General features: G+C 39.2%; 1 protein-coding gene across 2 annotated transcripts in view; it reads right to left on the bottom strand.

The window, feature by feature from the left end:
* Nucleotides 1-16,331, bottom strand: part of LOC138757957 (annexin A10-like) — an 87,951-nt gene that overhangs the window by 21,182 nt on the left and 50,438 nt on the right. For both annotated transcript variants that reach the window (XM_069926143.1, XM_069926144.1), the window contains 3 exons: nucleotides 13,979-14,092; nucleotides 5,029-5,119; nucleotides 275-354 (listed from right to left, as the gene is read on the bottom strand). In XM_069926143.1, coding sequence (XP_069782244.1) covers nucleotides 275-354; nucleotides 5,029-5,119; nucleotides 13,979-14,092 — 285 coding nt within the window. The remainder of the gene's footprint in view (nucleotides 1-274; nucleotides 355-5,028; nucleotides 5,120-13,978; nucleotides 14,093-16,331) is intronic.

Genomic DNA, 16,331 nt, shown 5'->3' with positions numbered 1-16,331 from the left:
CATTGTAAATGCTAAAATTCTTGATTTGAAATAAAATCCAATCTCTTTCATTACACATAATCATACAGAAATAATGAGGCCTTTTGTTTAGGTATGGTTCATTTTCAATTGAAAAGAACTGAAAAGTGAGTTGGCTATTTTCATCAGTGTGGCCCAACCAAAGAAATAATTAGAATAACAACAAATAATATTGAGGGTTTTATAATGCAACGTAGAATTACTTTCACAAAATTCAATAAGCAATGGAGGCAATATTAAAAAAGCCACAAGATACCTGTGCAAGCAGCATTAAGGCATCCTTGAAGTGTCCAGATGTTTCTGAATCAATATCCTCTTGGAGTTGAATGCCAAATTCTGAAGTCCAAATAAAAAAAATGCAAATGATATCGACAGCCGTGTGAAATTTTTAAGTTTATAAATTGCACATCATGTTGCGGGCTACTAACCCAAAGTTCTTGTGATTAAACTGGAATGTGGATATCTCTGAATTCAATAAATGAGTATTTTTATAGGACCAATGAAATAGTAAATCAATAGAAAAGTGTTTTCAGAGAAAAAAAAGGAATTGACTGAATTAATTTGGACCATAGGACCATAAAATAGAGGAGCAGAATGAAGGAATTCAGCCCATCGAGTCAGCTCTGCCATTCAAGTTGTGGCCGATATATCCTTCCATTCTACACATTCTCCTGCCTTCACCCCATAACCTTTCCTAATCAAGAATATATTAGCTATCCAATGACTTGGCCTCCACAGCTGCCAGTGGCAATGAATTCTTCAGATTCACCACCTTCTCAATGAACAAATTTCTCCTCATCTCTGTTGTAAAGTGATACCATTTTATTCTGAGGCTGTGGCCTCTAGACCTAAACTCTCATCACTGAAAATATCTCTTACCTCATTCTACCCAGTCTTTACAATATTCATTGTTTCAATAATATCCCCTCTCATCCTTCTAAACTCTCAGCCATTACACGCTGCTTATACATTAACCCTCTCACCCCCAGGATCATTCTTGTAAACATTCTCTGGACCCTTTCCAATGAGCGCAGATCCTTGCTTAGACATGGGACCCAAAATTGCTCACAAATACTCCAAATGCAGTCTGATCAACCCCTTATAAAGCCTCCACATTACATTCTTGCTTTTATATTCTAATCCTTTGGTAATGAATACCAACATTGCATTTGCCTTCCTGATGAACCTGCAAGTTAAACTTTAAGGAATCCTGCACTAAAACTCACAAGTCCCTTTGGATCTGCACTCTCTGAATTTTTTTCGCCTTTAGAAAATAGTCTATGTCTTTATTCCTTCTACCAAAGTGCATGACTACATTCCATCAGCCATTTCTTTGCCCGTTTTTGCAATCTGAAGACTCCCTACTTACTCAACACCACCCAGTCCTCCACTTATCATCATGTCATGTGCAAACTTGGCTACAAAACCATCAATTCTATCATCTAAATCATTTACATGCAGCGTGAAAATTAGCAAATCCAACACTGAACCCTGCGGAATACCACTAGACATCAGCAGGCAGTCAGAAAAGACCCACTTTATTCCCAATATTTGCCTTTTGCCAGTCAACTAATCTCCTAGTATCTTTCTTATGATTTCACACTCTCCTATCTTACTTAGGCCTTATGTGTGTCACCTTGTCAGAGGCCTTCTGAAAATCCAAATGACAACATTTACTGATGCCTCTTCCTCAAAGAAATCTAATAAATTTGTCAAGCATAAACTCCCCTGAAGGAAACAATGCTGACTTGGGCCTGATTTATCTTATGCTTTCATCACCCTCTGTCTTAATAGAGTAGAGCAGAAAATGAGAAACTTGCATACTACTGAAGTTAGGATAACTGACCTATGGTTTTCTGTCTTTTACCTCTCTCCCTTCTTAAAGAATGGAGTGACATTTGCAATTCTCCAGTACTCTGGAAGAATTCCCGCCACTAGCGGTTCGTAAATGATTACTACCAATGGATTCACCATCTCTTCCACTACCTCTTTCAGAACCCTGTCATTCATCGAGTTCAGGTGACTTATCCACCTTTAGCCCCCTCAGCTTCCCAAACATATTCTCCTTAATAATAGTGACTACACTCACTCCTACCCCGTCGTTTGAAGTAGTGTCTTCGACAGTGAAGACAAATGTAAAATACTTATTCATTTCAACTGCCATTTCTTTGTTCCCCATTATCAGCATTGTTTTTCGATTAGTGAAGTTTTCTTGTGAAATATCATGGTGCGAGAGTTTACTTAATTGTACTGGCTATTCAATAACAAAGGAATATGAATGTACCTATTGGCAGTAACTCAGATATTAAGCAAAGATAAAGTATATGAACTCTTAGTTTTATTAATCCTTCAGAAGTCAAAGTCATCAACATCGAGAGACAATTGGTGATAGTCTTCTCAAGCAATGGCCTGACATGGAGGTTTTCTCAGAATCACAGCAATAACTTGCAATTATTTAGTAAACCTCAAGATAGTTATTACATTTAAAAACTAATATCACCCTTGGGAATGTCCCGTATTGAAATAGTCAGAGTAGATGCATCTATTCTGAACATCACAGGGACCTGTGGCTTCAGATCAATAATCAAAGGTGAGTCACAATAGCACAAGGATTTCCTTTTAGAAGACTGTCGTCAATAAACTGTCGTCAATAGCCTGCTGCTTCTTGGAAGTTTTCTCTGTGACCACAGCAATTTGATTTTAAAGGTTGGCTTAACAATGACATGAGACATTCATGTTAAAAAACAACTGGACAATGACTACCTCCAAGAAGAAAAGACATAGCAACCACCTCATGGACTTGAGTGGTTAATTAATGCCAAGTCCTAGAGGTAGGGTCATTTTTTTTATTGCCGCCACAAATGAAGATTGAGTGATTTTTAATGTACCCTCCAAAGTGCCCAATTTAAAATCTGGACGTAGGTAATTTATTGGGGTCACCTTTTTAATCCTATTGTAGAGGCACAATTTGGATATTCTTATGAGAAATGATATAGCCTTGCATCCTTAAAGCTTCTCTGCCAAAGCTTAAGTCAAGTATATGATGATCTGCCTGGTTACAGATAGATCAATACCCAAGAAAATAGATATCGTAGAGTAAAAAGTAGCTTGGTTGATGTAATCTAGGCAGGATTTCTGCCTCTCGATAAAAAGTTCACTGCTCTTGCAGCAGTGATCACCTTGTAACATGTGCTGCCACAACTTCTAAAACTTATCCTACAACCTCTGCAATTGAGGAGGAAAGGAATTACAATATTATTGAAATGGCAGATCCCTCTAGGCGAGGATCAACAGTCTCACCTCTGCCTTGCTGATTCAGGGGCACCACAAGGCTGATTTTAGGAAGGGAAGCTGAGGGACCACACACTTGTTTTCATTGATAGGATGGTGGAGAGGGTTGGGACCTTCCAAGTTTCAGGGAATCCATATGTCAGAGGATCTCTCATGGAGGCAGCATATTAAGGCAACCATGAAAAAGCCACATGAATCTCTCTACTTTCTAAGAGGTCTGAGGACATTTGGCACGTCGTTAAACATCCTACTATGGATGCAATATGGAAAGTATGTTGATTGGCTTCATCATGGACTGGTTCGGTAACTCAAGTGCCCAGGGACACAGAGGCTACAGAAAGTGGCAAACCCAACCAAGTCCATCATGGACACCAACCTCTAATCCATTCAGACAGAAGTTAGAGAAACCTATAGTCCAACACCTCTAGTGTTGAGAACAGTTATTTTCCAGCAACTTTCAGGCTCTTGAATCTCCCCTTACCACTCTTACCTCAACCATAAATAACACCGGGATCACCAAAAGATCTGCCTACCGTATTGAAATGACATTTACTTTCTTGAACTATCTATCCATTTATATTTATTATCTCCTTGGCATATTGTGGTAATTTAGACCATTGCAGTTGATATATCTTATGTACCTATTTGGCTGCAGCAAGTTTGAAAAATGTTATTTTGAGAATCTTAATTGAAATTTATTATTTGTGGACTTCAGCATGATGACCATTCTCCATTACACATCAATGGTTGCTTTATGGAGAGAATAGAGAGCAAAACATTTCTTGCTGTTCATTTAAAGGATGACCTATTCTGGACCCTTCCATCGGCTTGGCTTCGCGGATGAAGATTTATGGAGGGGTATGTCCACGTCTGCTGCAGGCTCATTGGTGACTGACAAGTCCGATGCGGGACAGGCAGGCACGGTTGCAGCAGTTGCAAGGGAAAGTTGGTTGGTTGGGGTTGGGTGTTGGGTTTTTCCTCCTTTGTCTTTTGTCAGTGAGGTGGGCTCTGCGGTCTTCTTCAAAGGAGGTTGCTGCCCGCCGAACTGTGAGGCGCCAAGATGCACGGTTGGAGGCGATATCAGCACACTGGCGGTGATCACAACACCTCCTTATTAATCAGGAAGGTGCAACAGCACCTATACTTCCTAAGGAGGTGAGGAGAGCACGGCTACCAGCCCCCATCTTGATAATTTTTTAACAGGAGTACAATTGAAAGTGTCTGGCCTGGCTGCATCATTGCGTTGTATGGCAACTGCAAAGAATTGGACCAGGCCAATACAGAGGATCATGAAAATGCCTGAGAAGATCAGTGGGGTCTCCTTATGCTCTATTGACATTTACTGAGAATGTTGCTTAAATAGGGCTCAAAGTATTATAGAAGACTATTTTCATCCAGCACACAGTATCTTTGGCTCCCGACCATGAAGAAGGAGGTACAGGAGCATCAAAATCAAGACTGCCAGACTGGGAAATAATTTCTTCCCGCAGGCTGTAAGATTGATGAACAGTATCCTGTAACTGAATAAATCATCCCAAAATATTTATATATATGCTTATTTTAAATTATATTTTCATTAATATATATGTGATTATCATGTACTTTGTGAATGTTTGTGCCTATGGTCCAGAGAAATGCTGTTTCATTGGGTTGTATATGTATAATCAGATGATAATAAGTTGGAATTTGAATTTGAATATAACTATAAAAATATATTACGCATCATGTAGACTTCATTGATTGCATAGATTTCACTGTTTGTTCTTGAGGCAAGTATTTCAATCAAACAGTTTTCATCTGTACCTGCGCCCTATATATGAAAAGAGAAAATAAAATAATTCAGAGAATAACTTTAAAGGAATCTTATTAGATTAAAAAGACATTGAAACAAGTGATTGTGTCATCAAAACTTCAATAAACTAAGGAATAAAGTAACTTGCACCATTAGCAATGTAAAAAACAACTTTTATATCACAGCACAGGATTTAGGAATGCATAATGCTATGAATATTAATGCAAATGCTATAATTAATTTTGCCATAATACTTTTTGGATAATAGACATTTGAATAAATAAAAATATAAGTTTGTATCTATGAGGATGTGCGAGCAGCTATAGGGCCAATACAGGAGCCAAGAAACTCAACCTGCTTAAGTACTAATGTAGATCCATGACTTCAGAACTACACCAGTACAATTTCAGTTATAAAGACATACAGCACAGAAGCAGGCTCTTTGTCCTGCTTTGTTCATGCTGGATATCAGTTAATCATAAATTCTAAACCCATATACCGTTCTCTACCTTGGTGATTCAAGGGCTTGTCTAGATACCTCAAATATAATGAGCGTACTTGCCTCCACCACTTATTCAAGCAGTGCATTGTACATTGTATACTGAAACCCTCTTGAGGTGAAAATGTTTTTCCTTAGATCTCCTCTCAGTCTTTGCCAGGAATATTTACCATTTTTTCCTCTATATGAAAAAGTTCATACTATCTATCCTATCTATGCCTCTCTCAGGTTCCCCCTCAGCCTACTTTACTGCATAGAAAACAAACTTAACCTTCTCATTAGCTGAAATGCTCTGCTTCTCACAACACCCAGATGAATGTCTTTTGCACCCTCTCCAGTGCAATGACATCCTTCCTTTTATGTGCTGGCCAGAATAGTACACTTGGTGTCCCAACTAATGTCTTATAAAATTGGACTATAAGCTTCCTTGTCCATTCCAAGTTGCCAACCATAACAAAAGGTCATTGACAGATGCCATCTCACTAGCTCTACACAAAGCCCTGGAACACCTGGACAGCAAAGATGCACATCAGTATACTCTTTATTGACTGTAGTTTGGCATTTAACACAATCATCCCCCAAAAACTAATCAGCCAATTGCAAGACCTGGCCTCAATACCCCACTGTGTTATTGGCTCCCGAATTTCCTCACATCCAGACCTCAATCAGTGTGAATTTGCAAGAACATCTTTTTGAGACTTTGAAAGTGCTAGTTTGGAACCATTTTGAGGTTCAAAATAGGAATCTGACAAAAAGTTGACAAAAAGTTGACTGTCCACTTCTCTCCCAAATGCTGCCTGACATGCTGAGTCCTTTCAGATTCTCATTGTCTTCTTCTTTGGCTTGGATTCGCAGACGAAGATTTATGGAGGGGTATGTCCACGTCTGCTGCAGGCTCGTTGGTGACTGACAAGTCCGATGCGGGACAGGCAGGCACGGTTGCAGCGGTGGCAAGGGAAAATTGGTTGGTTGGGGTTGGGTGTTGGGTTTTTCCTCCTTTGTCTTTTGTCATTGAGGTGGGCTCTGTGGTCTTCTTCAAAGGAGGTTGCTGCCCGCCGAACTGTGAGGCGCCAAGATGCACGGTTGGAGGCGATATCAGCTCACTGGCGGTGGTCAATGTGGCAGGCACCAAGAGATTTCTTTAGGCAGTCCTTGTACCTTTTCTCTGGTGCACCTCTGTCTCGGTGGCCAGTGGAGAGCTCACCATATAACACGATCTTGGGAAGGCGATGGTCCTCCATTCTGGAGACATGTCATTGTATGACTTAGTAATAATGTTGGTTTGATTCTTGCATAAAATTGTATAATAAAGCATAATTTCTATTTCCTAACCATATGGATCAGCCATTTCAAAATAATTGAGACACACATGGGAGGTAGAATGCTTGTCATTATTTAATGCAGCAGGGAAGAATAAAGAACCTTTATCCTCATTGTCTGCAACCTGAAACCATTAGTTTCTTCTGTTATACTCTTCTGTGATCTTGATGTGAAATAGCTTTGATGAATGAATTGAAGAAGCCGAAACCTAAAGTGTGAAAAGGTGATCACTTCCTCAGTGCAATTAAGCACTTACTGAGAAATGTCTTGGACTGATGAGTGTAAAACATTATTTCAAATTACTGAACAGATCTAATTGATTTATTAGCTGAAACTGAATCAAATAGGGCATTCTCCATACTCATATTTCACTCAGAAGAATGAAACGAACAATGCAATTCTGACTGGTAATCTATAGACCTGATCAAAGTCCAATATTTATGCAATGTTACTGATGAGTCTTAATCAATTCACTGGGCCATGCCTTTGTACATGGAATGGCTGTGCACAGTGAGCATTGGAAATTCAAGAGGATGGGAACAACTACCCAAAAAGAAACTCATGTTTTCTTCTGTGGCTATAAATGGATTTATATTCATAAAAGTTTAATGGATTCTCTTACATGCCTGCATTCAAATTTTCAAATATTCATTGCATTCTCTAAATTGCAATAGAAACAACACAACAAAAGTATTTTGTTGATTGCAAACCACTTCCCTGAGATGCAGAAAGAACTCATGTAAATGTAAGTCCTTCTTCATTTGCGTGAATCAGTGCACTAGGAAAATATCTATTGTTATGAGGCGCCTCTTATGTGGAAAAGGCACTGTTGTTTTACTGAGAGATTTCAGATTAGTTAGATTTCAATTCTTCCTCCACGAGGAAATGTAGATTTTGCTTCAAATGCTACATATGGAAATCCATTATGCTTGACAGTACAAATGTTCTTTTCCTGTTATATAACTATATTAACATTTTAAATACTAAAGTGTTAATCAGAATACAATGAAGACGCTGTTTACATCCGGTACCGCACGGATGGCAGTCTCTTCAATCTGAGGTGCCTGCAAGCTCACACCAAGACACAAGAGAAACTTGTCCGTGAACTACTCTTTGCAGATGATGCCGCTTTAGTTGCCCATTCAGAGCCAGCTCTTCAGCGCTTGACGTCCTGCTTTGCGGAAACTGCCAAAATGTTTGGCCTGGAAGTCAGCCTGAAGAAAACTGAGGTCCTCCATCAGCCAGCTCCCCACCATGACTACCAGCCCCCCCACATCTCCATAGGGCACACAAAACTCAAAACGGTCAACCAGTTTACCTATCTCGGCTGCACCATTTCATCAGATGCAAGGATCGACAATGAGATAGACAACAGACTCGCCAAGGCAAATAGCGCCTTTGGAAGACTACACAAAAGAGTCTGGAAAAACAACCAACTGAAAAACCTCACAAAGATAAGCGTATACAGAGCCGTTGTCATACCCACACTCCTGTTCGGCTCCGAATCATGGGTCCTCTACCGGCACCACCTACGGCTCCTAGAACGCTTCCACCAGCGTTGTCTCCGCTCCATCCTCAACATCCATTGGAGCACTCACACCCCTAACGTCGAGGTACTCGAGATGGCAGAGGTCGACAGCATCGAGTCCACGCTGCTGAACATCCAGCTGCGCTGGATGGGTCACGTCTCCAGAATGGAGGACCATCGCCTTCCCAAGATCGTATTATATGGCGAGCTCTCCACTGGCCACCGTGACAGAGGTGCACCAAAGAAAAGGTACAAGGACTGCCTAAAGAAATCTCTTGGTGCCTGCCACATTGACCACCGCCAGTGGGCTGATAACGCCTCAAACCGTGCATCTTGGCGCCTCACAGTTTGGCGGGCAGCAGCCTCCTTTGAAGAAGACCGCAGAGCCCACCTCACTGACAAAAGGCAAAGGAGGAAAAACCAAACACCCAACCCCAACCAACCAATTTTCCCTTGCAACCGCTGCAATCGTGTCTGCCTGTCCCGCATCGGACTGGTCAGCCACAAACGAGCCTGCAGCTGACGTGGACTTTTTACCCCCTCCATAAATCTTCGTCCGCGAAGCCAAGCCAAAGAAAGATAGAATCAGAATACTGACTTGGAAAAATAATCATATTACATGTTTCAATATAGGCAAAACTTTATATTCCCCTGTTGCCAATGCCAACAAATTACTTTGGATGATGTTTCTGTTCTAAGATAAAATATTATCTAAAATCCCCTCAGACAATCAATGGCAATCTAAAAGTTGCTAATACTGTAATGAGGAGATGAAGAATATTTAGACTAAATATGAACTTTAACCTAATGGAATAACAAAATTAAGTTTTTCAAAATATTATCCAATTGTTTTTAAAAATCATCTTGAAGTTTAATTAGTGGCATGGAATTAAATTCACCAGGGCTGTCTGTCAAATTATAGTTTATTGCTGCAATGAGTCATGAAGCCAAACTGAGATTTATCTGCAACATAAACAACTAATCATGGGAAATAACTTTTCAAATCACTGTTTAACTGCTGTGCAGAAGTGAAGTTGTAGGTAATTTGTTTTAGTTCTGTAAGTAACAATTAATTGAATTTTCAAATGGACTCTGATTTTTTTACTTTATCCTTTCTTCCTGCTTAATAGGCAATTGATCTATAACTGGCTACTATCCAAGAAATTCAAAAGGCTATCTGTGCCAAAGCATCTGTGTTTTGTTTCTTTGGCTTGGCTTCACGGATGAAGATTTATGGAGGGGTATGTCCACGTCTGCTGCAGGCTCGTTGGTGACTGACAAGTCCAATGCGGGACAGGCAGGCACGGTTGCAGTGGTTGCGAGGGAAAATTAGTTGGTTGGGGTTGGGTGTTGGGTTTTTCCTCCTTTGTCTTTTGTCAGTGAGGTGGGCTCTGCGGTCTTCTTCAAAGGAGGTTGCTGCCCGCCGAACTGTGAGGCGCCAAGATGCACGGTTGGAGGCGATATCAGCCCACTGGCGGTGGTCAATGTGGCAGACACCAAGAGATTTCTTTAAGCAGTTCTTGTACCTCTTCTTTGGTGCACCTCTGTCTCGGTGGCCAGTGGAGAGCTCGCCATAGAACACGATCTTGGGAAGGCGATGGTCCTCCATTCTGGAGATGTGACCACCAAGCAAAGTTGAGTCTTCAGCAGCATGGATTCGATGCTTGCGGACTCTGCCAGCTCGAGTACTTTGATGTTGGTGATGAAGTCATTCCAATGAATGTTGAGGATGGAGCGGAGACAGCGTTGGTGGAAGCGTTCTAGGAGCCGTAGGTGATGCCGGTAGAGGACCCGTGATTCGGAGCCGAACAGGAGCATGGGTATGACAACGGCTCTGAACACACTGATCTTTGTGTGTTTCTTCAAGTGGTTGTTTTTCCAGACTCTTTTGTGTAGTCTTCCAAAGGCTCTATTTGCCTTGGCGAGTCTGTTGTCTATCTCGTTGTCGATCCTTGCATCCGATGAAATGGTGCAGCCGAGGTAGGTAAACTGGTTGACCGTTTTGAGTTCTGTGTGCCCGATGGAGATGTGGGGGGGCTGGTAGTCATGGTGGGGAGCTGGCTGATGGAGGACCTCAGTTTTCTTCAGGCTGACTTCCAGGCCAAACATTTTGGCAGTTTCCGCAAAACAGGACGTCATGCGCTGGAGAGCTGGCTCTGAATGGGCAACTAAAGTGGCATCATCTGCAAAGAGTAGTTCACAGACAAGTTTCACGTACCACTGAATTCAGATACTTTTACACTTGAAAATATATAATCTTCTTCTGATTATTGAAGCAGAATCAGTCATTGTGCCTTGATAATGATTATGTCACATTTTCTAGGGGGCACCAAAGTAGGGTGAACCTCTACACTGCCTCTTTCATAAAATTTGTTTTAAGTGTCATGGAATATTTGGAAATGTTTTTGTGAGATAAATTGGTAAAATTAGAGTAGGTTACATACATACACACACTTTAAAACAGATCTTATTTGAAATACTGAAGAATTCATATTCAGTGACTTTGCAGAAATTATGGAGGTGGTATGCACATTTCACAAGTAGTTGCTAATTGAAATGATGTCATGAAATGAATAGACCATTGTCTTCGAAGTCCGACACAGGTCGTCTGTGTTGGACTTTTTTTTGCAAGGCTTTTGACCTCTCTGCAAAGTCCTCATTCAGAGGTCATTGAGAGGGTTGTTTACCTAAAACAACAGATGGGAGCAGAAGACTAACTCCAATTGTTTACTGGAGAAGGTGAAGGGAGGGGGGGTTTGCAAGTGAGAGAGAGGGAAGGACATGTGGCTGGCAGTTGGAATCAGAGAGAGGGAGAGACTGAACAGTATCAGCCAAGAAAAGTTTGTTGGAACTGAAACAGAAGCTCCAGAGTGGCAGATGGCTGGACTCTGTTGTAGCCTGAAAGAAAGAGGTTATCATCTGGAAAACCCTGATGGGGCAAGTTTCATCAGCAAGACATTGAGGTGACTAATGGTGGTACTTCAGTTGTGAAAATCCTGAAACAACACATCTCTCTCAGCAACACTACAAGAGCCTTCCTGAGTGGTAAACATTTACCATTCGAACACCAAAGCCTGATGAACTTTATACATGTTAAATTCTGTGCACAGTATAAGAATTGCCTGCAACTAGAGAACTTGGAAAAATGAGAAGTGAGATTGAATTGTGAACAAAAGAAAATTCTTAAATTTACACACACATTACACACACATGTGCTTAGAATTAGAAGGCGGTTTAGTTGGGTAGTTACGTTAATAGTGATAAGTTAAAGTTTGATTCTTTTTTTATGTTTAAAGATAATTAAAAACAACTTTTGTTTAATTAACTACTTGTGGGGAATATCTATTGCTGCTGGGTCTTGGAGTCCTTTGGGATCTTAACATAAGGATTATATAGAGAATTTTGATACTTATTCATGACATGGAACATTATGTGTACCTCATTTTCACTAACCTTGCTGCATTACTGGTGTTAAGATGATTTGGAAAAGAGAAAAGCAGAAGCAATGATAAATTCATTGCTTAAAGCCACACTAGTTTCTATTTAATTCCAAAACAGAAGGAATTTCCCAGAACTTGGTTTAAATTCCTTGTCTATCTGCTCCAGGTCTGAGAACGAGCAATTTCTCATTTTGACTCACATTGTTGCTTTGTCTCTTCCATCTCTGACCTCCTACACATCCAATTTGGAGCTGAAAATGTTTGAATTCTTGCTTGTATACTGGCAATTTAAATATGGAAGGTGATATTTGATAACACAAAGGATAGATGTACAGGGATAATCAGTTGCTTTTTAACTTACTGAACTAAAGGATTTTAAAAAAATAATCTTAATATGTGAATTAATTTCTAATTAAACTTTTAAAGTAATTTTAAACATTTTTATTTGCTTCATTTGAAAGAGTGCAGAAAAAAATTACAAGGGTGTTGCCAGGACTTGAGGAAATTAGTTTCAGAGGAAGGTTAAACAGGTTAGGACTTTATTCCTTGGAGAATAGAAGAATTAGGGGAGATTCGATAGGTGCATACAAAATGATGAGAGGTGTAGATAGAATAAATGCAAGCAGGCTTTTTCCACTGAGGTTAGGTGAGAAAAGAACTAAAGGACAAGGTAAAAGGTTTAATGGGAACATTAGGGGGAAGTTCTTAACTTAAGAGTGGTGAGAGTGTGGAATGAGCTGCCCGCTGAAATGGTGAATCCGGACTCAATTTTGATAATAAAGAAAAATTTTGATAGGTACATGGATGGGAAGGGTTTGGAAAGCCATTGATTGGGTGCAGGTCATTGGGACGAGGGAGAATAATAGTTCTGCACAGACCAGATGGCCAAAGGCCCTGTTTATCTGCTGTAGTGTTCTATGGTTCTAACTATTTAAATCCTTAAAAATTTGTAAAATGTATCTGAGCATCCGAGGAATTTAAAAGCATCTCAATGGCCTTTTGACAATAAACCATCAAAGCAGCCAGGTGATCAGAATTTACCTCTTGGAGGTCTGCTGCAATCTCCATTAGAGCTGCAGGGCTGTAGAAAGCATGTGCAGCTTTGGGACTAGAGCAGGCACGAGGCCAGCTATTCAAACTATTACAAATTAACTGCTGAGCACTCAAGTGTAGCAGCACCAGATTTTCAAATATTCACTGACAGGAGCAAGGCCCCTTGTTGCAAATGCAAAGTGGAAAATTACCTTTATTATATGAAGCATTGAAAGGGCAAAGTGTATAAAACATTTGTGGATATAGTCATCACATCAGTGGTACACGTGGTTTTCCCATTTAACCATCTGCCAGATTTGGAGAATATAAATCTAATCACTCAAACTAAATCTAACTTTCATAATATGCTCATTTAGTATGATTTCAAGATTTTGACGACGATATTACATTTTATTTCTTTTTATATTCCCCGTGACATAACTTTCTGATTCAGCAGAGTTTAAATTCAAAGTTTGGCTGGTAATTAAATTAATTTACAATCTTTTTGACTGCTTTTCTTCATGAACTCTTTTTTTGTACATGTCTGCAGTACTTCAGAAGAGGAGATTACGGTGTATTATGGATTATTGGTTTGGTTCTCAGACTATTGAAGTTCAAGAGTTTATGAAGACAGCTCTCAATCCCAACCGTGGCTCATCTGTTTTCTTTTACTTCCACGACTCCTCCTTTTCTCTCCTCCCTCTTCCATCTCTCATCTTCATACATGCCTTTCTCTCACTCTTGCACACAACTGATGCTAGAGTCTAGATACAAATATAAATTAGAGAGTGTCTGTGAATCCTGAGATAGTGACCAAAGGAAATGATTTGGAACTTATCAATAACTTAAGTTCAGAAAACATTTTAAATTGTAAGTTAAAAACAATTATTGTTTTATTTTCTATAACCATTCTACTCAGATTTTAAATGACCCAATCCTATACAACCAATGATCATGTTAGCCTATTCCAATATAAATGTGCTACCAAATAAATCAATTGCTCCAGGAGGGATTAGACAACAATATTTTCAAAACAATGTGCAAGATTGTTACAGTACCTTCATAGCATGTCTCAGTTCATGGGCATCATAGAAAGGTGGTGCATATATCAGTCCTACCATTACTTCTTTGAAATGGCCAGACAAATTTTCCTTAAGGTCAGCGACGAGATCCTGTATTTGTAGGAAGAAATTGTTTTATTCAGGAGTGATACCTCGACACAGCCTAACCTACAGAATGCTTGTTTTTGGCACTTGATTAATTGAAATAAACCATCCAACATGATTTCTATGTTTGTTAACAATCTTGCAAACTTTCAAATGTGCTTTAAAAATAATATTTGTTATACTTTCAGTACATTAAACTAGAGAGGTGACAGCGCTTTACATGAACATATGGGCAATCTGCATCAATATGAATATTGATCCAATAACTGTAATAAGTGACATCAATAACATAATGTAGGAAGATCCCCAACAAGGAAGGTACAAATAGAGTTAACAACCAGTGGATGTCATCTTTGATTTGAATGAGCCACATATTGTAAGCCAACACGAGGGTGGAAACTCGTTTTTAAATTGATCTTTTATTTTCCTTCATTCAAATGCGGATGAAATAATTAAAGAAGCAGGCACGTTGATTGGTAGAAAAATTTGACACAAAGGCTGGCAATTTGTGCTCCAAATAATTGGAAATAAAGACTTTGTTTTTGTTCCCAGTGAAGGGACAGGCAATATAGATGAGAGTTGTGAAATGGCTGTAAGATCACATTTCAGCAATCTCTGAAACATCTTGTTATATGGCATGTAATAAAGAATGAAAACATAGTAGCACCTTTCAGAAATCTTCATGACTGCCTGAGGAATCGCAGATAATAATCAGCTCAAGTTTCACCATTCCCTCAAGCTCCACAAAATTGAAATATTGCAAAACCAAATAAAAGTTTACAATCATATTTATGATGCAGCTTTAATTAATTTTTACAAAAAACCATGTTGGAATTCATGTTGATGAATACTAGATAATGAATTCCCTCAGCAATCTGTTAGATAAAATGTGTGGCAGAGTTCAAAATTTTCTTTCACATTTCCTTTAGTCAGCTTGGCTCAGTTTAACATTCTTCTTTCTAAAAGTTTTAAATTAAATGATGCCACGAGAGTTTAAGATGATGATGTAAGTTTTGTATTCTTCCAAGATCTGTTTACTTGGATGAGTAAGACAGGAGGAGAATGTGACTTTGCAGGTGGAGAGCAGCAGGTCTTTACTTTTATAGCAATAACCTCTGTCTTCAAAGATAATCTAGAGTGAAAAATGTATTAAAGTATTTCTTATAAATAAATGTACATTCTACATAAAAGACAAGGGATTGCAATTCTGAAGGAATTCCCCACAGAGAAATAGGAGCTTGCTCATTCATTCAATTAAAGCATGGCTGATCATTTATTTCAAATGCTTTGATGTCCTTTTGTTCTAGAACTTTTCTATTTTGTTCTTAAATGATTTGGCCTATACAGTCCTCTTCAGTACCAAACTTCACAGGTCTGAGTGAAGCAATCACTCCTCATGTCAGTTTTTTAAATCCTTACTAATCTTTAACCACTCATCCCAGATACCCCAGTCCATGGAAACCTGCAGTCTGTCTAGCCCTGTCAGAAGTAGCCCTGTCAGAAGTTCATAAGTTCCAATTAGAACACCTTTCTTCTAAACCCAAGTGACTAAATACGTAATAAACCTATGTGGTACAAAAAGAACACCTATAGACTACATGAGTTGTACAACAATAAGCCAAAATGAAGAAAGTAAAGAACAAACTTAAAAAATGAAAAAAAGTGTGCAAACATGAATCAGAATTTAAAGAGCCATTGTAGAAAGAGGAGATCAGAATAGACAAATGTTTCCCTTATCCACAGAAAAATGCAGGAAGTGCAGGAGATCATGGATGGAGATTGTTATAAGTGAGTCTAGGGCATGATGGAGTGTGATGAGGATTAGTAAAATGTGGATGGTAATCATTTGGTTCCTATTCTGGGTAAATGGGCATTTTGGGCTTGGCCATGAATACCAAACCAGAAGACAATCAAATATGCCGAACTCTGTGAGGAAGAAGCATAGGATCTTTTCACGACCAGACATTAATATGGGGGAGTAACCTTGGGGAAGGGGGCCACATTTGTGGCAACAGTCCTATAAATGCTACAATATACAGTAATGAAATAGCAATATGAAAAAGACACTGTGAATGTTAAAAGACCTAGCACTGTTTTAAATTTAAAAAGCAGAAATAATTTTATCAAAAAATGTCATGCTTCACAAATAAACATTTTAAAAATAAGCTTACTAGGAAAACATTAATGTGTAAAAATGGAATGATATTTATTATATTATAATCTTCACATATAAAAGGTGGGTTGA

The sequence above is a fragment of the Narcine bancroftii genome, chromosome 3 (assembly GCF_036971445.1).
Source record: "Narcine bancroftii isolate sNarBan1 chromosome 3, sNarBan1.hap1, whole genome shotgun sequence".
Taxonomy (NCBI): domain Eukaryota; kingdom Metazoa; phylum Chordata; class Chondrichthyes; order Torpediniformes; family Narcinidae; genus Narcine; species Narcine bancroftii.
The sequence above is the reverse complement of the archived record's forward strand: the minus strand, read 5'-3'. Positions and strand labels throughout refer to the sequence as shown.